This window comes from Quercus robur, chromosome 1, assembly GCF_932294415.1.
Source record: "Quercus robur chromosome 1, dhQueRobu3.1, whole genome shotgun sequence".
In the NCBI taxonomy this organism is placed as follows: Eukaryota; Viridiplantae; Streptophyta; class Magnoliopsida; order Fagales; family Fagaceae; genus Quercus; species Quercus robur.
The window spans coordinates 51,488,039-51,513,500 of NC_065534.1; the positions used below are offsets into that span (position 1 = coordinate 51,488,039).

At 36.5% G+C, this 25,462-nt stretch overlaps 1 protein-coding gene across 1 annotated transcript; it reads left to right on the forward strand.

The window, feature by feature from the left end:
- Positions 1–1,659: 1,659 nt before the first annotated feature.
- On the forward strand, positions 1,660–24,878 carry LOC126691527 (uncharacterized). Its single transcript, XM_050386560.1, has 4 exons — positions 1,660–1,891; positions 2,380–4,033; positions 4,204–4,328; positions 24,578–24,878. Exons 2-4 carry the CDS (start codon positions 2,392–2,394, stop codon positions 24,791–24,793), a joined length of 1,983 nt encoding a protein of 660 aa, XP_050242517.1. The 5' UTR covers positions 1,660–1,891; positions 2,380–2,391; the 3' UTR covers positions 24,794–24,878.
- The last annotated feature ends 584 nt before the right edge of the window (positions 24,879–25,462 follow it).

A 25,462-nucleotide genomic window follows, 5' to 3' on the forward strand; every position in this document is an offset into this window, starting at 1 on the left:
GAACTTATCTTTAAAGATAAAATTTTAAAATTGTGCTGAAAATTGCTTCTAAATAAATAATAGACTAACTTTTAGGGGTAACAACTTATTGGAAATGTATGTTACGCTATTTTTTAAAATAGGAAAATAACTAATTGATAGTCTTAATATACAAACAATTTTTTTTCTTCATTTTGAAGTTCCAAGAACAAAGACAAACAACAAATCAATGTCAAGAGCAATCAGGTTTCCAACATCCATAAGAATAAAGAAAAAGGAAAAATGAAGGACGAAGTGATCTCTAACACTCATGCCAATAGAGACAAACAGAGAATTAAAATCAATGACAATGTGGTTTCCAACATCCATGAGAAAAAAAAAGAAATGAACAAAAAAAACTAAGGACGATGCAATTTTCAACATCCAAAACAGTAAAGACAAACAGAAAATGAGAGTAAAGGACGATATAATAATAAAGCAGGTACAAATCATTACAACATCTACTTTTTTAAATAAAAAAAAGTACTTAATTACCTAGTTTGGATATAATTTTTTTTTTTAAAAAAAATTTGGTAATTAAATGATAGTTTTTCAAGTCCCAAGCTGAAGTAGACCATTTCTCATACATGGAGCTATGCAATATCATTACAAGGTCAATTTAAATATTTCATTTCACATGTTTATGCTTGATGTTTATTGTACTTATCATTATTGTGTACGTTTTAAAGTCTCTATTAATAACACAGACATACATTTTGTATCATAGGTTCATGGCAAATGCTGCTGGAAAGCAATTAGAATGTGGAACAAATAACATTGCTCCACCAACTTCTCCACCATAGCCGGCATAATATTAATAAGTTCACATATTCCATGTTTTAGATGTAGTGAATTATTTTATAGTTTTACATGATGTAAATAGTTTTCATAATAACTTTTGTAAAAGTTAGCACATGTATTTTGTAAGTAGTTTTATTGTTACGATTTCATTATGCATTTTCATTATATGCACTATTTATAATATTTATTCAATGGATCTTTTTTCCTCCCTCTATAAGTTAATACTAAATTATAGCATCATCTTTTAATTAATAACACATTGATTACTACATAAATAAAATTGGCAAAAAATGATAATAATTACGGAATACTGGCCTCTGAGCATGCGCGTGAATAAGCGCGTGCTTAGAGGCTTTTCTATTTTTTGGGTAATGGTTAATTCAGAACATTTATTATAATTTGGGATTACTTTATTTTCCAATCACAAAAAAAAATCTAGGGTGAGATGAAAAAATTATTTCACCTGCTAGATTTTGTGATATCTTTAATTTTTTCATCATACTCCTAGATTTTTTTTGTAATTGGAAAATAAAGTAATCTCAAATTATAATAAATACTCTAAATTAATCCTTATCTAAAAAATAGAAGAGCATGTGAGTGTATGCTCAGGGGTCTAGTAATTATAAATGCTTTTATCTTGGCTAAAATGATGATAGTTTTCACTGATCATCATCACAACTCCACAGCCACTTAGGGAGTTACGTCAGAAGCTGATCAGGTGTGCAGTACAGGTGGTGTTTTGGTGTACATCCACGTTGAAAGTAATGCATGTAAAACCTATAGGTTTATCTACACATGCCTCCACTGCATGCTATACGTATATGCCCAAAGTTTCCTTCTCCTTTAGCCTGCAATTGTCACTGCCCTCTTTTCAACGCGTGTCATTCAGAGTCTTTCTCTCCCCGCCCCTCTACTTTTGTTATGGTTAAGTTTCATTTTACTCTCCACAACCAAACCTTTAGCTTCAAACCCATAATGAAAGTTCTAGGTGTCTCTCTACTGCTCACAGATTGTCCATGAGATTGATCATGCCACGATTATAAGTATCACTGGACATAGAGCCCTGAATCAGGTGAACATTTTGACTCTAAAAAAAAAAAGGGTGTTCTTTTCACTTCTCACCCTATCTAATTATCAAGATAACAAAGGGCTTCAAGTTTTTTTTCTTTTTTCTAAATGGGTTTTCAAATTTCTCTTTCTTCTTTTTTTTCCTTGTATCAAACGTATTAAAATTAGATCAAGTGACTAAGTTCACAATTTTTTATAATTAGTAATTTATCATAATTAAAGTAGGAGGTCAGGTAACAGTTGAAACCATATTTTCACAGGTTAGGCTCCAATTAGTAAATGGAAATTTAGGCCTATATGTGAGAGAAGTGTCAGATTAAATGACTAAATTTACCGGTGCGTAAGGTTTTGGAACAGTTGATAATTTATTACAACAAGAAGTTGTAAACATTTTGTGATTATTACCTAATTTAGGTAATTAGGTACCAATTTTTTTCTTTGATCCTCATTTCCTAGTGTATTAATTAAGTACTTTCACATGTTAATTTACAGTTGAGTTGGAGGATGGAAGACCCAAGTGAGGAGTGGGAGACTGAAGAATATTCATGTGAAGGTAATGGAGGCAAGATGAGTTGGTTGTTGAACAATGGTCTGGTACTGGGAAAGAAGGTTTTGATAACTGGTATTGTAGTTTCATCCACACCATTGGTTATTCCTCCACTTTTGGCTATTTCAGCAATTGGGTTTGTTGTTTCAATCCCTTCTGGCCTCCTCTTGGCAAGCTATGCTTGCTCTGAGAGACTCATGACAAAGTTGCTACCAGGACCTGCACTCCCTTCTCATCTGCTAGATTTTGGACTAGCATCTGATGATGAAGAAGTAGAAGAGGAAGGTGAGGGCTGTGAAGGAGATATTGGTATGGAAAAAGAGGAAGAAGAACAAATGAAGGGAACAAAGAGAGGGGTTGAGATGAGAATTGAATTAGTACTGAGAGAAGGAAAAGTCACCAAAGGGAATAATTTTGGTGTAAAGAAGGATGAGCAAGGACTTATAGAAGATGTAGATGATATTTTAGAGGAAAATAGTTATGAGGAAGATGGTGGTGAATGTTTGGATGAAGAGGAGGAAACCCCATTGGAAAAGATGATTAAGGCCAAACATTTAGGACCGAGAGAAGATGAAAAGGAAGAACCTGTGATAGAAGAGAATGATGAACAGCCAGTTGATGGGGCTGAAAAAGGGCTTGTGGTTGTAATTGAAGATGTTGGTGACTGTTTGGGAGAAAAGGAGGAAACCCCATTGGAAGAGATGATTGAGGTCAAACCTTTAGGACTGAGAGAAGATGAAAAGGAAGAGCCTGTAATAGAAGAGAAGAGGAACGAACAGCCAGTGGATGAGGGTACCAAAGGAGTTTTGGTTGTAATTGAGGAATATGAGGAAAGTGGAAACAGTATTAAAGGATTGGAGACACCATTTGAGGTGGCAACTGTTGTAGTTTTAGAAGAAATTGGTAGTAATGAAAGAGTAAATGATATTGAAGCTGTGGAAGAGGACAAACAGTATGAAGAGGAAAGGCAAGGAGGTACAGAGGAAGGAGAACAGAAAATTGTTAAAAATGCTGAAGTGATGCAAATACCAAATGAAGATAAGCATGTTCATAGCATGGTGGAGATGGATGGCAGCTTGGAAGAATTGAGAGAGGAGGAAGTTCCAAAAGTTGGAGAGAAGATGCTTGAAACAAGATACATGGAAATTATAGATGCTGTCCCAAAAGAGGCGCAAGCAATTGAAAAGAAGGGAGAAGGAAAAACTGTTGTTAATAATGAACAAGCAGAAAAGCCAATAGTGGAAATTAGTGAAACAATAAATGTGCTTATTGGCCCAAAGGGGATGACTCTAGTGGAAAAAATGAGAGAAGAGGAGGATGTTGATTACATTAAAGAAGCAGATGTATCAATGGGAGATGGAAATGTGGAGCAGAAATTTGTGTTAGACAAGGGAGCTACATTGCAAGGAGGAGGAGTAGAGGATAATTATCTTGCTGGTGATGCGAATCAGGATTTGCAATTGAACAAAGAAAAGGAAATTGTGATTTCCTCAAATGCAGATGTAAGAGAGATTGCTGATGAAAGTGGACTCGATTTGTTAGATGAAAAAAATGAAGCTGGTAAGCAGTATGCTTATGTAGTTCATGGGACGCCCAAAGGTACTCATCACTGTTTTTGGTCAAATATACTGTCATACTACCAATTAAAAGTCATCAATAAAATTTACACATTGCACACTAGATAACTTCATAATGTAGTTTATCTGAATGTGTGTATTATAAGTTCAACTCTGAATCCCCTAATATAAAATTGACCAATGCAACTGCAGAATCTTTAAGTTACGCTGGCAGTGAAGATATAAAATCTTTGGAGCATCAAGATCCAGCTGCAGTGGATGAGTCTAGTCATAAAGGAATTTCGTTGGAGAAAGACATCACTGTTCCTTCTAATGAGGTCAGGGCCTAATTTATATTTCTTTCAAATAAACCTTCTCACAGGGTTATCACCTGAATGACGAAAAAATGAAAATAGGTCCATGCTTCTCGTGGACAGCTGGGGCCTAATGCTCATGTTATTGTTTGTGGTTTAATTCTATTTGGAGAGATGTGCAAGGAGATTTTTATTTATCAAATATTTGTCTGTATCATTCACTCAATTCAACTTACTTTTTCTGTTTGATTGCATGCTTCTTCTTCTTCTTCTTGTTTTATTTTTTATTTTTTATTTTGTTTTTATAATAAGGCATTCATTTTAGGTTTAGTGGAAAAGAATAAGGTCTGTTAGACTGACTACTAAAATATCTTTTCAGTTTCAATAATTTATTTTTTATATTGGCTAAAAAACATATATGTTTCTCAGTTTCTGTGTTTGTTTGTGGAGTTCACTAGCTTTGTTGGTTTTACCCAAGTTTGACCTCTAGCGCATCCAAGTTCAGCCAAACCACGTTTGAAAAGCCTAATACTTTATTTGATTTCATCCTTCTTAGCAATTTGAAAGTGAGATTTCCAGGAAATTTTTAACCTGTTTGATTATATTAACAAATAATTTGAGAAAGAACCGAATGAGTTAAAATGCACTCACATGAAACTATGATTTGTTTTTCCACTTTTAGGGATCTTGGATAACACTAGTTACAGCTCTACTTTATCATGTTATCTATCAGTGTACCTTTGTAGTATGAGATCCACTTCATCACAATGTCTAACCACATGTAATCTTCTTAAATATAAGGGAAATAGATTTCATTAAATCAATAAATCTTCCCACGGTTTTATTAAGATTATTAAGAGGTTTGGATGTTATTAAGATTATTGCCTTGTGTCAAAATACTGACATGTTAATCACTAGCATTTTGCCTAGAGAAAACATGAGGTGGGGGGGGGGGGGAATCCAATTTTTCTCCTTATGAGCACTAGATTAATCTCTTCTTTCTATTGAGACTGATAGGCCAAAAACAAATTGACGCCTTATGATAAATTAATTGATTAATTAGCCAAGTTTATTAATTAATCAAATTAACATGCAAATGCGTGATAACACAAAGAAATCACCAATAAACTAAGTATGCAGCAGAAAATAAATTGACACAGTGATTTGTTTACGAATGAGGAAAACCAACATGGCAAAAACTTCATCGGGTGATTTTAAGGTCACTACTCCCGAGAATTCACTATTATCAAAACAAGCAGTTATAAGTAAAGAAATCCCAATACCTTATACCAACCTACAGTTGAACTCTTACCCCAATACCCAATTGAACTTTTTCTATAGTAACAATCTCTCTTGGTAATGCACGGCTCCCAGTACGTGACTAACCAATTGCACGGATCTCAGTACGCGACTTCAATCACCAACTAGAGAAGGTTGTTGGCTGCAAAGTTTTTCAGTTCATCACACGATGAAGATCGAGAAGCTCCTTGGTTACAAAACCCTACGGTGCACAAATACAGTAGCTTCTACACAAGAAAGATGAATTAGGGCAAATTCTGTCTCCGGTTACAATTTGCTTGAACAAACTTTGTTCAACACTTGTGCAACTTGTTCCATCTTTGACGGCCTTTAAAATAATAATTTTATATGTTTAGGGTTGTAAGAAAAGAAAGTCCAAACATATAATCACGGATTGGAGTCAAAATAGTCCTGAAAATTAGAATTTTATAAACCTTGACAAATGCCTATCTGTTGAGTTGCTGTCGAGCCACGGGCTTAAACAGTTCTACAGATATCGATAGATGCTAGCTGTCGAGTTTTTTCAAAAATAGGTCAAGACAGTTTAGTGAGCATACATTAACACATGTAAACCTTGTGATGGCCAAATCACATTATATATGCACATGTATCAAGAGTAGTAAGGAATATTGCGTGTTATGTGTGAAAAACATCGCAAGGTTGCATAAGTGTATACATGTTATGACGATTTGAGATATGAGAAAATCACTTTAACTCACACACAATCATAACTGTTTGATGGGGACTATCACCTTTGAGGTACATCCTATAACTCCCACATCTCCTAAAATACACGCTTGCAATCATATATAAAGCATTTTGATCTTTTTGCTTTTATTTTTCTTTGCATATATATATTTTTTTTCTTTTAAGCAAACCATGCATAGGCATATAAGAGAGAGAAAAGAAATACTCAATTATGTTAAGCATTTGACATTCTACTTTTGCTATGTCGAAGCATACAAATATCATTTCATGATTGGCGGGTAATAGTGGTGAGATGGTTATTTATGCTTTTCTCTTAGGATTTTCTAGTCCTTCCCATAAAAAAGAGTGATATGAGTGTTAAGTACAAGAGATAACTTAATCTTACTCATCACAAACATGAGCCACAAAGCTCACTTGCTTAGTTGTGCATAGAGATGCCTATCTAAATTACAAAAGATACGAAATTTAGAAAACTTTGTTTCAATGGCCATCCAAGGTACAAAAGTACCAATCTATACAAAACACACACTGTTTTTTATATTTTTTTGATTTTTCAATTTTTTTTTTATATAAAAACAAAATAAACAAAATTGAAAACAAACAAAAACATGTTAACCAAAGCAAAGCATAAAATCTAAACTGACTCAAAACAATAAAGCATAACACATAAGTAATGCAAACAAAAATAAGAAGAGGAGAGAGAAAAAATGATAGAATCACTTGGAGCCATTTTCCTTCCACAACTTGGAAGAACCTTTCCATTTGACAAATCCTTGAATCGACGGTGAGGGGGAAGAATTGAAACCGTTCAAGTTCGAAAGGAATATAAGGGTTTTGAGAAGATCTCCAAGAGGAGCAAAAGAGGATGGAAACTGATTCTGGTTTCCTGATGCTATCATGTCATTGCTCTGTTGAGTGGCTAGCTACTTATAGCAATTAAGTCGAGTATGACCGGCTGCTCCACAGTGGTGACAGAGATGCTGCTTCTTCTGTTTAGACTTTTGAGAGTTATTCTTCTTAGTCCTAGGGTTTTTAACTTCTTTCTTATCAAGCATAGGGGGTACTCTTAAGATAAATTTACCTTTGTCTAAGTTCTCACTAGTTAATTTAGTCTTAACATCATTGTTCTCAATTTTTAACATTATTAGCAAGAGGAACAAATACAGTAATACTAGCAGAAGCAATACTAGAAGAAGAGAAATCATACCCTAAACTGGTTCGATCAAAAGTAGATTTTTGAATGCTGAGCATCTCATCAAGTTTTGCACTTGAAGTCCTCTCCAATTGAGTTCTAACTTGAAACAGCTCTGCTTCAAGTTTCTTGGTCTTCTCAGCCAAGAAATTATTTTCAAACCTTAGTGCTCCAATAGTCTGATTGGCTTCATCAAACTTTGTGGAAAGCTTTTCTTGTTCCAACTCTACATCACTAAGCTTCTTGGTGGTCAACCTATACATCTTCTCATGCTTTTCTGAGACCTTATATAATTATGCATAGGCTGTGTGGATGTCATCTTATTCATCCATCTTCTCAAACTTGGACTCCACCAATTCCTCTTCTTCGTCCACGTCTTCAACAATCCCCTTAGTAGGATTGATAGTGGCAGTGAAGGCATTCAGGATTCCGTTATCCTCATTGTCGGAATCATCCCCAGGCTCGGTGTCGCTTAAAGTAGCAGCAAGTGCCTTGCTCTTCCTAATGGTTTTGAGATATGTAGGGCACTCTTGTTTCATATGACCGAAACCTTGACACCCAAAGCACTTTGGTCCTGAGGGAATAGTGTATTGACTGCCATCCTTAGCATCCTTCTTCCCTTTGTCTTGGTTCTTGAACTGAGAAGAACTGGATTGCCTACGGTCCACGTCTTCAATAATCCCCTCAGTAGGATCAATAGTGGCAGTGAAGGCATTCAGGATTCCGTTATCCTCATTGTCGGAATCATCCTTAGGCTCAATGTCGCTTAAAGTAGCAACAAGTGCCTTGCTCTTCCTAATGGTTTTGAGATATGTAGGATACTTTTGTTTCATATGACCGAAGCCTTGACACTCAAAGCACTTTGGTCTTGAGGGAAAGTGTATTGACAGCCATCCCTAGCATCCTTCTTCCCTTTGTCTTGGCTCTTGAACTGAGAAGAACTAGATTGCCTACGGTCCTTGTCGAAGCCCTTCCTATTGGCATTCTTTATAAACTTCTTGAATTTCCTTGTAATATAGGACTTCATCTTAGAATCTTCATCGTTTGAAGACTCATTAGTATCATTGCTCTTGGCCTTCAATGCCATTCTCTTGCTTTTACCCGACTTACCGATTCTTATTAAACCTAACTCATAGGTCTGAAGATTACCAACCAGCTTTGTCAAAAGAATTTTGTCGATGTCATTTGATTCCTCAATAGCGGTGATCTTGGCATGGAATCTCTTAGGTAGAGATCTGAGCACTTTTCTCATAATCTTGGGTCCAAGAATGATTTCCCCAAGATTGAAAGCTGAGTTCACTATGTCTTTGAGTTTGGAATAGAACTTATCGAACGACTCATCCTCCTCAATTTTGATCTCTTCAAAGCTTGTAGTGAGCCTCTAAAGTTTTGAATCCTTGACAGCCTTGGTTCCCTCATAGGTTGTCTAGAGAATGGTCCATATTTCCTTAGCAGTTTCAGTGGAGGATATTTTCTTAAACTCCTCATTAGTGATCGCACTGAATAAGGCATTCAATGCCTTGCTGTTGAAGTTTGTCGCCTTGATCTTGGCATCATCCCAATCGGCCGGCATTTCTTTCGGCTTGGTCTAGCTTATCTCAACAGCTTGTCACACCTTTTCATTTAGAGACTGCAATAAAGCTCTCGTGCGTACTTTCCAGTATGCATAGTTAGTGCCATCAAATAAAGGAGGTATAATAAGAGACTGTCCTCTATCCATGACAAACAGGGGTCAACGGATCATACAGCAAAGATAAAACCTAATCAGAGTTTGCTTATTCTGATACCACTTGATAGGCCAAAAACAAATTGACCCCTTGTGATAAATTAATTGATTAATTAGCCAAGTTTATTAATTAATCAAATTAACATGCAAATACGTGATAACACAAAAAAATCACCAATAAACTAAGTATGCAGCGGAAAATAAATTGACACAGTGATTTGTTTACGAATGGGTAAAACCAACACGGCAAAAACTCCACCGGGCGATTTTAAGGTCACCACTCCTAAGAATCCACTATTATAAAAACAAGTAGCTATAAGTAAAGGAATCCCAATACCTTATACTAACCTATAGTTGAACCCTTACCCCAATACCCAATTGGACTTGTTCTGTAGTGACAATCTCTCCTTATAATGCACGACTCCCAGTACATGACTAACCAATTGTGCAGATCCCAGTACATAACTTTAATCACCAACTAGAGAAAGTTGTTGGCTGCAAAATTTTTCAGTTCATCACACGATGAAGATAGAGAAGTTTCTTAGTTACAAAACCCTACGGTACACAAACACAGCAGCTTCTATGCAAGAAAGATGAACTAGGGCAAATTCTGTCTCCGGTCATAATTTGCTTGAACAAATTTTGCTCAACACTTGTGTAACTTGTTCCACCTTTGACGGCCCTTGAAATAATCCTTTTATATGTTTAGGGTTGTGAGAAAAGAAAACTCAAACAGATAATCACGGATTGGAGTCAAAACAATCTTGAAAAACAGAACTTCATAAACCTCGACAGATGCCTATCTGTTGAGTTGCTATCAAGCTACGGGCTTGAACAGTTCTATAGGTCTCGATAAATGCTAGCTGTCGAGCTAGCTGTTGAACTTTAATGAATAACACTTTTCACACTTGAATCTTGGACAGATTTGCATGGCTTTAACACTTGAACTTGAAACAAAGTTTCTTGAAATATTAAACACATCCTAGATCTACCCAAATACAAGTAAAGTGTGTTAGTTCAAAGGATTAGCCAATTACATAAAATAGTGACATATGTTCCTAACAAGTGAATTACATATGTCCTAACAGAGACAATTATTCCATTTGGACATTTTTAATTTTCTTAGTTCTATTTAAGTCTATTTCCTCACACTTCCATAAATACTTCAGTTGTGGATTACTTTCACAACAGCCTTATATGGCTAGGTTTATAAGATTTAAGATTTAAGAGAATTATTGATGTAGACAACCTAGGCTTCCCACCTAGATTAGTCCCACCGTAGACCTTAGGCTTCACCACCAAACAAATGAAATGCAAACTTTGCAAATAATCTGAATAGTATTAATCATAGTCTAAATATAAAAGAAATCATCTGGAGCTTTATATACAGCTTCTAGGAATCACAATGATAAAGATAAACTCTCCTAATACGAATCCTAAACAATCTCAAATACTAATCCGATAATCCTAAACAATCTTAAATACTAATCAAATGCTAAAGATAAATCCAAGTAAAGATAATACAAATGATAAAGATAATCTCAACAGATGTGCTATAGTGTGGTGTCCGAACCAATTCCCCTAGGTGGGAGAAACTCGAGCCCTCAAGCTGGTTGAGTAAAGCTCACAAGGATCAAGTGACATCAAAGGAGCCTCCATCATTAATCCACAAACTCACTGGGTCAGCATGGTGCCTCCATCAACGCTCATAAGTGCGAATGATAGGAGGTAGAGATGAGGTGGTAGCAAGTGTATCCAAGTAAGCATCCAAAAGAGTGGGATCAAGCTATTGCAACTCCTTTCTGGTGATCCATGTACAATCAGACTCAGGTCGTCCTCGCCAATGAACCAAGAAGCGCTGAACTATTCCATCCCTAGTGAAAAGAGATTGCTCATCCAAAATAACATCAATAATATCTTTATGTTCCTTTTGAAAAAAAGATGATGTAGGGCTAGGGATATGGTTAGCCAATGAAGAAGAGTGAGGATCATCAAAAGGGTCATGGGGATTAACTACTGGACCTTTAAAAGCAAGTAAATCAGCAATATTAAAAGTAGAACTAATGCCATAATTTGAAGGTATATCAATGACATAAGCATTAGATCCAAGTTTCTTAGCGGTTTCAAAAGGATACCATTCAGGCCTGATACAAATCATAACATAATCACCTACATGAAAATCTAAATGACATTGATGTAAATCAACCTGAGTTTTATAATTAAGATTATTAGCATGAATTTGTTTGTTGATCTCTTTATGCAGCTCATGCATGTGACTAGCAAACTCTATTACAGACGTAGAAACCCTATCATGTGAGGACATTGGGAAAAGGTCTAAAGATCTCCTAGGCTTATAACCATGAACAACTTCAAAGGGACTCATACCTATAGACCTATTGACTGAGTTATTGTATGCAAATTGGGCTACAGGGAGTATAGATTCCCAACTCATACCATTCTCACCTATGAGACACCTCAGAAGATTTCCTAGACTCCTATTCATAACCTTAATTTGACCGTTAGTTTAGGGATGGTATGCTGTGGAGAATTTCAGCTTTGTCCCCATCATGTGCCAAAGGGTCTTCCAAAAATAGCTCATGAATTTAACATCCCCATTAGACACAATTCTTTTAGGTAACCCATACACCTAACAATCTTATCAAAGAAAATCTTGGCCATCTTGGATGCATCAGAAGTCTTAGAGCATGGAAGAAAGTGGGCCATCTTAAAGAACTGATCTACCACTACAAGGATGGAGTCATACTTCCTAAGGGTTCGAGGGAGACCTAGTACAAAGTGCATGCTAATATCCTCCCAAGGACAATGTGGAATTGGTAGAGGAGTGTAAAGGCCAGTATTTTGCTTACATTGCTTAGCCAATTGAAATTGACTAATTATCTTGGCAACATCCCTCATAAGACTTGGCCAATAGAACTGCCTCTCTACTTCTTAAATTGTCTTATCACGTCCAAAATGTCCTGAAAGTCCTCCCACGTGCACTTCCCATACCAAAAGGTCTCTAAATGATATGTGGGAGATACAAAGCTTATTGGCTTTAAACAAGTAGCCATCTTGGTGGATAAAATCATCCACAACTTGAAGACGCTCAGTCCTTAGTGTAGTGTACACTTCTCCCAAATCTAGGCAAGATTCATACTACCATTTCAACTTTTCAAACCTTATGACTTTTGAGAAAGTGAGGTGACTTGACGACTCAAAGCGTTAGCTACCTTATTCTCAATACCAGATTTATGTCTCAAAACAAAAGAAAATCTTTGCAAATACTCAAGCCAAGGAACACGTTGAGCATTTAATTTTTTTTAGGAATTGATGTGGCGGAGGGCATCACGATCAAAATAAATTACAAATTTATGGGGTGTCAAATAATGGCTCCAATATCTCAAAGCTTGTACCACAACATAGATTTCTTTGTCATATGTTGAATACTTCTTCTTAGCCTCATTTAATTTCTCACTAAAGTAAGCTATCAAGTGCCAATCTTAGCTAAGTACTCCTTCTATGTCTATACCAGATGCATCACATTCCACTTCAAAGACCTTTTCAAAGTCTAGTAGGTGCATCACTAGTGCTTCTATCATCTTCTTCTTGATTTCCTTAAATGCTTTAATAGTGGCATTTAACCCATTGGAACTCGCCTTACTTCATACAATCAATGATTGGTGCCATGATTGTACTAAATCCATGTATGAAGCGGCAATAGAGAGTTGCAAGCCCATGAAAATTGCGAACCTCATGAATGTTCTTTGGGCTCAGGCCAATTCACTATGCCCTTGACCTTCTGTGGGATGAGACCACAAAACCTAAGAAAATGACACTATTAGTGAAGAAAGAGCATTTCTTGTGGTTAGCATACACGTTTTCTTTCCTCAAAGTGGAACAAACTTGTTAGAGGTGGTCCAAATGTTGCTTCTTTGATTTACTATAAATGAGAATGTCATCAAAGTACACTACCACAAATTTACCCATGAAAGGCCTTAGGACTTGTGTCATCACTCTCATAGAAGTACTAGGAGCATTTAATAAACCAAATGGCATCACAAGCCACTTACATAGGCCATCCTTTGTCTTAAAGGCAGTCTTCCATTCATCACCTGAACAAATTCTAATCTGATGGTATCCACTTTTCAAATTAATCTTTAAGAAGAATGTAGCTCTTGACATCATATCAAACATATCTTTTAACCTAGGGATAGGAAAACGATACTTCATAGTAATCTTATTGATTGCGTGACCATCCACGCACATTCTCCAGGATCCACCTTTCTTTGGGGTCAAAAGTGCAAGGACTGCATATGGGCTTAAGCTCTCATGCACAAATCCCTTTTCTAAGAGCTCATCCACTTTTCTAGCCATCTCATCATGTTGAGGATGAATCATTCTATACTGGGGCAAATTTGGAAGTGCTACTCTTGGGACAAGATCTATGGCGTGTTAAATATCACGTGTGGGGGCAACTAATTTGGGAGCTCCTTAGTGAAAACATCTTGAAACTCTTGAAGCATTGATCTTACTTTTTTTCTTGGCTCTTCAAAGTTATCTAGTGCAGCTTCCTTAACAATCAAAGCAAAGATGATGGAGTCTTGATTGATAGCTCTTTCAAGTTCTTTTGGATTGATGACGTTCATACTTTGCATTTGGGCTCTTCTTTAGTATTACTTGCACTAGTAAACTTATATTGGACTGGGTTAATTTTAATCATCTTTCCATTGTGCATGAAGGAACATGAGTTTGAGTGACCATTAAGAGTGACATCTAAATCATAGAGCCATGGTTATCCCAAAATTATGTGTCCTACATCCATTGGAATCACATCGCACAAAATCTGAGCCTTGTATGAAAGGATGTGAATAGGAACAAGACACCTTTCCTAGATGGTGATAGATGAATCATCTACCCTAGATACCTTATAGGGTTTAGAATGGGCAACTAACTTCAAACCTAAGTGGGAGACAAGTTTTGAAGAGACTGCATTAATGCAGCTTCCACTATTAATTGACTTTGCAATCTTTGGTTCCACGCTTGACAATAGTTTGGAAGATAGCATTTCTTTTCCAATCATCACTTTCTTTGGATTATGCCAAAGTACACCTAACAACACTCGCTACCAGAGTATCAAGGCTACCTTTACTGAGGTCATCAAAAAGTGGTCGGGCCCTATTGCATCCTAAATGGGTCGACACATCCTCTCCTATTTCTACAATGTCATCAATGTTAGGCTCATAGACTTCTTCTTCAACTTCTTCCTCTTCATCCAATCCTTCAATTAACAAAGTCTTATTAGGACATTGGGCAACCATATGACCAAAGCCTTGACACTTAAAACACTAGATTCTAGAATTGGGCTTGAATGTCTCCCTAACTAGACCTTTCCCTTTGTCTTTTGGGCACAAGGGCCTATTATTGGGGTTGGGTCTATTTTGAGGACCTTGTTAGTATTTACCTTGAGGATTGTCATCTATGTGCAAGGGCCTATTGTTAAGGTAAGGTCTATTTTGTGCTCCTTAGAAATACCTACCTTGGGGGCCTTCTAAGTTGTTGTGAGGTAACATATGATTGTCAAATCTCCTTCCACCATGGGACCTAGGGACCAACTCCAAATCTTGCATTAAGGTATAAGCATTATCAAGAGTTGAGATTTGTCAGGCCACCATTTCTCTTTGAAGATCATAATTGAGACCTTTCCTAAACCTACTCAAAGTAATTGGCTCATCTTCGGTCACATTGCTACATATCCTGTGCTCTTCAAACTACTCTATGTACTCAGTAGCAGACCTATTATCTTGACTCAAATCATGCCATTAATCCAACAATTTGCCTTAATGAGACATGGGGAAGTACTTTTCATTGAACTTTGCCTTCATTTCTTCTCAAAGAGTTATAGGTGGTTGGAAGGTCTTAAGAAGGTGATTTACAACACTATCCCAATGGAGTTTTGCTCTCTTTCCACAAGTTTCATTTTGGTAAATCTAACCTTTCTATCCTTAGACAATTCATACCACTCAAAAAAATGCTCCATTTCTTGCACCCTATCATTGTAGACTTGAGGGTTCCTAACACCATGAAAGGTAGGGCCTCTACTTTGATATGCTTAGCTGACTTGTCTTCATTGTTTCTATAGTCTTGCCTATTAAAAGGACCTTGTCTATAATTATTATTTCTTCCATTATAGGCATTATCCTCTTCATACCCATCTTCTAAGCGACCTAGATGGACATTAATTTCTTCAAGGGTTTTTCTCAATTCATCTTGGGTAGGAGGATCCATGTTCAAGCGGGATTGGGGGCTAGACTGGGATTCAAAACTAGATTGTGATTTGGAATTAGACCTGTCTTCAAAACTAGTTACTAGATGATCACTATGCAAATGCATGCAACAGAGATCAACAAAGTAATTCTAGCAAGTGGATATTAAGGATAATACTCAAATTATGTGTGAAGAAAAGTCATGAATTCCACAAGTTGTTGCATTCAAGCAATGCTAGCTTCAACAAGAATTAAATTAAAATGGACCTATGTGTCACAATGTGATTAGGCCAGTTCAAACTACTAATATTGATATTTAATTACCTTAAAGGATTTTTTAAAAATTATTATTATTTTTTTTTTATTTCTAAAATAAAAGGCTGAAAGAAAATAAATTAGCAAAGTCATGTGAAAGTAGTAGAACAAAGGCAGTCGCATGTTACTGAAGGTAAAGTTGAGGCACATAAGAGACATATTGATATTAATTTGAAAGTGCAACTTATAGCTTGTTTGGATAGAGAGGAGTAGAGTAGAGGGAGAGAGAGTAAGTTAAATGACCTTGTTTAGATATTTTTTTAAGGGAGGAGGGGGGAGGATTTGGAGGGGTTCTAACTACTTCTAACCCCTCATTTTTAATTTCCCAAAATTAGAGAGATTTGGAGGGAGAGTAGAGCGTAGAAATATTTGACCAAATGAATTATCAAATTTACCTTTACCATTTATAAACTATGAAAAGACTAATTATTTCTCTCCCATTTACTTAATTTTAAAAATATCCAAACAAGGTGGAGGATAATCATTCCCCTCTACTCTCCTCTCCCTCCAAACTTCCAAACATAGCATTAATTCAGTAGATAGGAAAGTCCACACCTTGATTGGGCTAACTTAGTGATTTGGGCCTCACTAGACAACGGGTCATGATATCAATTTGAAAGTGCAACTTAATTCATTAGATAAGAAAGTCAACACCTTAATTGGGCTGACATAGTGACCTAGGCCTCACTAGACAACGGGTCATGTAGCTGAAATAATAAATATGTAAAAAAAACTGCCAACTATGGGTCCGTTTGGATACAGCTTATTTTGCTGAAAACTGAAAATACTTTAGCAAAATAATTTTTAAATGTGTAAATAGTGCCGTGGGATCCATTTTTAAATTTTTAAATTTTTTTTTTTTCTGAATAAAGTGGTTGTGGGACACCTGTGAAGGCACCAAAAAGGTGAAGGACACCAAGTTGCAAATGCTTACCACATGCTTTGAGGAGCTGAAGACGAGTCATTTGACTCATTCTATGGGAAGCTAAATGAAGTGGAGATTGGGAAATTCAACTTGGGAGAAAAGATGGAGGACTCCAAGATTGTGAGGAAGGTTCTATGCTCATTGCCGGAGAGTTTCTGTGCAAAGGTCACTGCCATTGAAGAGAGCAAAGACCTTGATGAGATTAAAATTCAAGAACTCATCTGTTCTCTTCAAATTTATGAGCTATCTCTACCATCTCAGAGGAAGAGCAAATCTCTTGCTCTCAAGACAGTGAATGAGAGATTGGAAGCTCAAGACTCCTCGAATGAGGATGAGGTTGAAAAGGATGTGGCATACCTTGCCAAGAACTTTCATAAGTTCCTTAAATTCAAGAGAGATGGAAAGTCTTTTGAGAAGGGAAAATTCTCAAAGTTCAAGAAGGACAATAAAGACCTCAAGAAGAAGGATTCAAGAGATTCCTCACCGTTTGAAAAGGTCACATGTTTTGAGTGCAAAGGGCATGGGCATGTGAAGAAAGAATGCCCCACCTATTTGAAGGCAAATGGTAAAGTCTTTGTAGCTACCCTTAGTGAGTCAGATGGTTCAAATTTTGATTCGGAAGAAAGTTGTGATAGAGAAGGAAATTAATCTGCATTTATGACCATTGCACCCGCGGACTCATCGGAAGATTTGAGCCTTCATGTGGAAGAACTTGGCGAGCACACCGAAGTAGAGTCTATAGGAATTGAGGAAGAATTCGATGATGAAGATGAAGGAACCAAGGAATTGCAAGAATCTTATAATTCTCTTCTTGAGAAAACTGGAGAGTATGCAAGAGTAGCTAAGGTAGCCATCAGAAAAATGAAGAAAGTTGAACAAGACTACAAGAGCATACTTGTAAGGTACAAGGAAACGAAGTGTGAAATTGAGGCGCTAAATGGAGAACTAACCGAGACCTACTCCAAGATCAAGTTTCTTGTGCTTGAAGTGATTCAAGCTAATGCCAAAGTGGAGCGAGTTGCCTCCAAGAAACTTGACGAGGTGCTTGCACATCAAAAGCCTTTTTCTGACAAAAGTGGCTTAGGATATTCCGGATAGAGTAGTTCAAGTGCCAATGTGTCCAAAGAGATGAAATTTGTTAAAGCTAAGGAACCAATGGTAGCAATGCCTAGTGTTGAGAATGTAAAATTGGAGAAGAAGCCAAATGGAACTGCTCAAAAGGTTTTGACAAAACCTTAAAATCCATATATGGCCAAACCCAAGGTTAAAGGGAAATCTCTTCCAAACTCTCAAAGAGGTCCTCAAGTTCAACACATATGCCACCATTGTGGAGTTAGAGGACACATAAGACCTAATTGCTATAAACTTCACGCATTGAAGAAAACGGATTCTCAAAGGATAAAAGGACAAGGAAAGGGGAATTGGAACTCTAAGCAATCAAAAGGGAGAGAAGCTAATTTCGGTTTTGGTGATGTGATAAAGATAATAGATACCATCACTTTTTGCTTGGCAAGCTTCAGTCAAAGGTTTGAGAATCACAGCTCTAGTACCCAATCCTCTAAGGACATCACCCCAAACGCATATGCCGTGTGGGTAAAGAAGGGTACACATGCATAAGCTTTTGACCATGTCCATGCATCAATTCTTCCTATATGTTGTGACTTTGTTTTGGTGGTCTGCTTATGTTTTATGTTCTAGCATGTTTCTTTTTAAGTTTGTTTGTACTTGTCATTTTTGTTGATCTTACTTTACATGTTCTATTTTTGAGTGTGTTGAAAAATTCAAAAACCCATAAAAATTAAAAAATCTCTAAAAAGTTTGATTGCTTGTGTTGTGTATATCACATGTGAGTTTGGCCTAGTACCTTCGTATTAATGGCGTAGTGCATTTACGAGCTTAGCTTATTTTGCATGCACATTTATCTTTGTGGGAAATATCTTGAAATCTATGTGTGATTGTTGTAAATTGATCTTCAAGCTTGTCATGAATGATTGGTCAATAGTCTTGATGGTTTTGATACATGCATAGACTTGTGTCTATATATCTTTCCACACTTTTTAAGTTTTTGCTTAAAGAGCTCAACAAATGTAAATCTCAAAATGAAAAGAGATAATGAGTTACAAAAGTCGTTATACATATTAGTATTTGACTAGGAAAAAGGGAAAGACTTGTAATGAAATGTATGGTGCCCCAAAATCCAAAGGCTTATTCTCAAAACTGAAATATCAAAAATTTCAGGCACCGATCTCAAAATGAGATGCATTGTTCAAAAATGATCAAATGTTATGAATTGTAAAGAAGCCAAATGAAAAAGCTTCAAAGATATGTAATCATTTTTGTGGGAGGTCATATATGTTCATTTCTATAATTGAGATAGACCTCTTGACCTAGTACCAATTGTGTATGACTTGATTGAATTGATCATTGAAGTTTCACTTTGGACTAGGGACTATTCCACATTTGATACTCACACATAACACACAAGACTTATGTTCATTGAATGCTTATTTCATTTGTGTGATTGTACATGATCAAATGTGATGTGTATACTCAAATGCTTGCTGATCAAATCCAAAAAGATTTTTGAGTATTTTATATGTTTTTGAAAGTGTTTTTATGCTTTCGTGTTTTGAGTTTTTGTTAAAAATACCTTTTTTTTTTTTTCATCAAAAATTTCTTTAGAGGCATTTTCGCAAGAAGCTCGCGACTAAGCTCTTCCCGTGAAAATGAGTTAAGGCAAAATATTGAAAACATAAAATTTCAGACAGAGACTTTCACAATTGTCTCGCGATTGTTTCACGAGTAAAGTCTTCTCGCGAAAAGTTTTGTGTTTTAGAGGCATTTTTCGCGAGTAACTTCGTGAGAAGGTAACTCGCGAAAAATGTGTGTTTTCAGTTTTATAGGGCTGATGTAGACAGTTTTTCAAATCACTTATTTTTCCCTCACTTTGCCTTCCTCGTGCCTCCCTCAAACCCAAACTGATTTTCACTCAAAAACCCAACCAAAACTCAAAAGAAAACTTCTTCAAATCATATCTAAGGTATGTCTATACAATCTTTTTTCTTTATTTCCTTAGATTATGCAGAAAATTTCTAGGTTTTTTTTTTTTTTTTTTTTTTAAAATTGGATTATTTTGAAAAAGGGTTGGGAACTCTATTTTTTGTGAATTTTTTTCAATTTCTTGTTTGGGCTATGTCCCATTTGGGTTGTTTGTGTTTGTGGTGGCCCCTTGTGGCATTTTAACATGTTTTCAGGCAAGATTCAATCATGTTCATGCATTGCCCACATGTTATTTTTATAGGTGCATACCAAGTGTTTGATAAAATGCCTAAATGACATTTTGGTGTTGTTTTGGACTCCAATGAGTTCCAAACTAAGGGAATTACCATAATTATGCATGTTTATCATGTTTTGATCATTCTTTGGCCCAAATGTGCTTAGCCATGCCTTGCACATGCATCACATAAGCACACCACCTGCACACTTAATGCACACACTTATTCACTTATCATGTTTTGCATATCACTCATGCTAGATATTTGTTGCTTACATGTTTAGCACTTATAACATGATTTTGTGACGTTGGTTATGTTTTTTTTAGGACTTTGTGCTTATTGTTATAGACTAACTTGGATCTAATCAAGTTTGTGTTCTTGTTTTGTGTTTTTGCACGTGTTCCTTTTTGCTTTGTGTCTGTTTGTGTAGATGTCTCCCACTAAGCACTCTGCTTCCAAGAAATCTTCAAAGCGTCCACGCACAAACTCAGAGAATTTCAGATCCATTGAGGCAAACATGGCATATAATGGTTGCTACAAAAGGGCAATAATCATTATGGAAAGGGTTGTACGAATGGAGACCCTTGAAAACACTGCCATACTTGAAGTGTTCAAGGAGAGAACTTGGACAAAGTTGCTGAATCCAAGCGGCAATGTTTATGCTGAACTTATAAGGGAATTCTTCTCCAATGCCACTGTGGAAGGAGACCACATCAACTGTTGGGTACAACAAAAGGAATTCGTTATCACAAGGGATTCCATTCAAGAGTTTTTAGAAGTTTGTCCACCCTCTCAGCCAATCTCTGTACACTATGATGACAGATTGGACTCTCTTGAGCCTATGGCGGAGCTCCTTGGTAGCTCTCTCAAGAAGAAGTCAATGAACACCATCCCTTTCAATGCAGTGATGAGGACATTGACCTATGTCATGATTCACAACCTTTACCCGGTAACGAACTTGACAACACTGTTCGGACGAAGGACCATTTTTCTATACGATCTCTACACACATAAGGAGATCGACATATGCAGACATATATACCACCTCCTAACCAAGAGCATCACCAAAAGGAACTCAAGGACGATATTTCCATTCCTTACTCTCATTATGGGTCTCATAGCAAAGACCAAGCTGAAGATTCCAAGCGGTATTACCATGGTACAAAGAGACTATCCCATTGGTGCCAATACCGTGACTCGAAGTAAAGCCCACATCATCGGATCAAGAACCAGTGTTTCTCAAATCCCAAGGGATGATGTTGAGGAAGAAGGTGGGGACACAGAGGAAGAAATTGAAAGGTTCACCTCAACCCCTGGAGGGCTCTACACAACCATCTTCCCAAGCACAAGCACGGGGGCCCGATTGCCTTAATCACCTTATTGCAAAGGTAGAGCAAATGTATGGCATGCTCGAATCCCATGTACAGCACACCTCTGATCAGTTTGCTTATATCCAAGGCCAGATTATTGCATTATCATCACAAATTGAAGACATGACGATTGCACAGGGATCTGACTCAGAATCTGACCAATTCTAGCTTCTTTGGCAATTCTAGTCAAAATGGGGAGAAAGTTTTGAGGGGGAGTTGCCCATTTTGAGGGGGAGCATAGTGTAGCACATTGTAGATATTATTAGTTCATTTTGGTGGTCTAGTGGTGTAGTGGTTTCATCTTGGATATTTACATTGCTTTCTTTTAAAGCTTTAAATGCTTTGGTTTAAAACTTTCAGTTTGTATTTAGTACTTTCTTTTATATTCTTGCTTTGTAGCATTTTTTAAGTACTTCTGGATTTTGTTGTATTATCTTGAGTACTACACACTTGTGCCCTTGTTGGATCTTGTATCCTTGATGCAAATACCACTTGTATTTCGCATTGGTTGTGTGTTGGACATGCAATTGATTTTTGCATTGCTCTTAATTACATTACGTGTCCGGATGATCATTTACTAGCTAAATGTTCATTGTAGTCATTTTTTAATGACTATTCCTGTTTGATCAAGATATGCTTAACTGTTTATATAGTGTTTATTACCTTGATCGCATTTTACTTGTCGATATACGTACCATGTATTCAACTTGTCATAAGCTTAATAAAAGTTTTGTTTGTGTGCGTGTATTTTAGGTTACAGGTATATATAAGCAAGTGTTTCACAACTTTTAGATTAGGTGTCTGTGAGTTTTATCACTGTTCCCAAACTCACGTTTAAGTCTAGAGTCTGTTTTAGGGGTTTTGTCACGGAATAGCCAAAGGGGGAGATTGTAAAGTTGTGATTTACAACTATTTTGTGTTGGTTTTAATTCCGTGCCAAATTTGATTGTAATTATGTTTAATCTTTTGTACCCTATATTTTATGTGAGATTTTATTGTAAGGGTTGTGTGTGAGAGAGAGTGTAAAGACTCAAGGAAATTGAAGACCAAAGAAGTTTTCGCGGGTAGCCTGTGAGTAGTTTTCCCGCGAAGTGAAGCATGTGCTCAACACATAATTGGAATGCGAAGAGTCATGACAGATGGTGACAACTGGTTTTCGCGAGTGTCTCGAGGGTAAGGCCTTCCCACGATATACTTGCGAAACATTCTGTTTTGCCAATTTGTCATATCTGATACACCCTATCCCTACCCATACTATATATACCCATATTACTCACATATGTTAATGAGTGCTTTTTAAAGAGAAAACCCTAGCCACTACCCTTGAGAGTGAGAGATTGTTATACCCACAATTCTCTACACAATCCATTGTGGTTTTCCTCAACTCCTACCTCTCCATTTCCAAATCCTTGAGAGGTTGATAGCCCAAACACTTACCACACCCATCCTGAAGGTAAAGTGAGGTTTTGGTGTTGCTGGGAAGTATTGGAAGAATCCATTTGTTTGGTGGATGCAATCGGGCTGAATTGCGTGATCTGGAGAGCTAGAGAAGATAAGGCTTGGCAAAGTTAGTTGGTAGCAGGAGCTTGGAGGGCTCGAGTACATGGGGTAGACTAGGCTTGGAGGGTCTTTTGTTATTTATGTACTCCAACTTATTCTCTAGTGGATCGATTGACTGCTTGAATGGCGGCGGGGAGGTTTTTCACCGAGTTTTTTGGTTTCCCCTTCGATAACACATCGGCGTGTTATCTTGTATTTGCATTCTTCTTTCCTACTCTTTTAGCTTTCATTTTACTGCTGTGATTTTATGAATATGACTTAGAGTAGTTATATTGTTTATTCGCTCGTATTTACTCTATTCCACATTTAGTTTAAGTTAGAGTAAAATCAACTGAGCTGTAATTTTTAATTTGGGGGTCTAAACAGCTCTTGTGTTTTCACACATTTTCGACTTTTCAAAGGGAATATTTTATATCTTTATAAAGAGACTATAAATTCCATCTTGAGAATATGTGTTCTTTTGGCACTATGTGTGGTTGCCCAACATATTGAGGTTTTGACCATTGGATTAGATCTTACTCCTGATATATCAAAGCAACCTATAATTTCATGATCGGATTCACTATTCTTTTAAGATTGAGAGTTCATGTAAATGAAAGTCGTGAGATTTATTATTCAGTTGACAGTTGTTAATAGAATAATTAATCTCATAGCAGTCCAGTTCAATATATCTTATACAGTTAAGGCATATTACGTATCAACTAGAGGTCTCTATTTCCATGATCAAGATAAATCATCTTAGTTGACATATTATAATCTTCACAAATGAAATGCCCAATTTTATCATCGACTACAAACTAAGGTTTTGAATTTACAAATAACTTGTAATTTATATCTTCTGTGATTAAATCATAAATCACATACTATGCATCTCAAGGGTTATATGATAATGTCCGAATATTTATGTTATCATTATTTTAGATAATAAAACAACTTTATTATTTATAACATAATGTCATACATAGCATCATACAATAGGATTTTAGGACACTAATCCAAACACTTTTCACATGTGCTTGCTTTGGATGGAATAGCTATACAGGCACCCTCTGCCAATAGATTTTGTTGCGAATGAACTTAATGAAACTGAATTGCTTGTATGCAGGAACCACTTTATTTTTATGTTTAGTCATTTTATATAAACCTTATTTGAAATTGACATGGTCTTCCTACATGTAGTGGCTCTGTGATCGCTATCACCCCTCATATCATCAAGGTTTGCGATTTTAGGACCTAGGTTACCAAATCCTATCAATAGACATTGAAGTATGAACGTATCTTTTGGAAACAACAAATAAGGCACTTTCTTCTATAAGTAATCAAGGAATACATTGACCAGAAATGAGTTGACTGAACAAAGTAGTATCAGTTTCTTTTTTCCTCATTTGATCTAATTATGGTTAGCCAGGCTTAATTGTCCCCAGTGCATATTTCCCATGAGAGGTTCTTTCTAGTTCATGTGTGTGTGAGACTAACCAGAATGGTTGAATGCAATTCCCTTGGCTATTAGAGTACCTGGCCAGGATATTGCAGGGTTTTTGTCCAGTAAGATTGTATTTATTTGTGAAAATTCAGGACAAGTTATGGATTTGTAGCTTTACTTCAAGGTATTCTTTTGCTGATTACTTGTGCTACTGCAGATATTGTTCAATGAGGAGAAGATATGGGGGAAAATTGACGCGATGAGAACTATAGTAGGATACAAGGCCACGCCCCAAAAGATGTACATAGAGGAACTAAAAGCTCTCTACATCTTCACTGGAGTAGAGCCACCTGCCTTGTTCAAGGAGCTCTCTGATCTTGTAGAAGTCAATGAAAAGCTTCAGTTTCTCATGTCCATAGTTGGAGTCAAGTAGATGGTGGTTCACTGGATGTTTCATGGGATGGCTCAGAAGATGCTTGCCATTTCCACATATTAAAATTTTAGATCAGGGAAGAGCCCATAATATGGCCTCATGTTGCTTTGGCAAATTAAACAATCTATGCTTAGTGTGCATGTTGCTTGATTATGAGTCTTGATAAGATGAAGATGCCGACTACTAGACCAACCTGAGCTGCTCATTAGTGATAGACATTAATGAGAGCGCTTTTACTTGTGTATCTTCCTTTTTGTAGTTTTAGGAATTGCCAAGAAGGGAAAGAAAAAGGTAAATGACTACACCAAAGGAAAATGTTTCTATTGTGGTGAGAAAGGTTATTGGAAGAGGAATTGTCTAAAATTCATAGTTGGCAAGAATAAAGGTGTGATGAGATCATTTCTTCTTGAAATTTGTTTGGTACATAATCCCATGGATTCCTGGTGTATGGATTCAGGTTGTACTAATCATATCTGCAATACTTTGCAGGGATTCTAGGAGACCAGAAGGTTGAATGAAGGGGATTTGTTTCTTACTTTGGCTGATGGGAGCAAAATTCCAGTTGTAGCTATTGGAGTGTTTAATTTATGCATTGATTCTAGGGTTTTAATATTGGAAGACTTCTTATATGTACCTAATGTTCATAGGAATTCAATTTTTGCAACTTAT

What these genes read in the sequence shown, in the direction of transcription:
- LOC126691527 (XM_050386560.1), top strand. Translation starts at nt 2,392, where the DNA reads ATGGAAGACCCAAGTGAGGAGTGGGAGACTGAAGAATATTCATGTGAA. An exon ending in AGTTCATGGGACGCCCAAAG is followed by an intron (nt 4,034 to 4,203) that starts GTACTCATCACT and finishes ATGCAACTGCAG; the next exon opens with AATCTTTAAGTTACGCTGGC. An exon ending in TCACTGTTCCTTCTAATGAG is followed by an intron (nt 4,329 to 24,577) that starts GTCAGGGCCTAA and finishes GTGCTACTGCAG; the next exon opens with ATATTGTTCAATGAGGAGAA.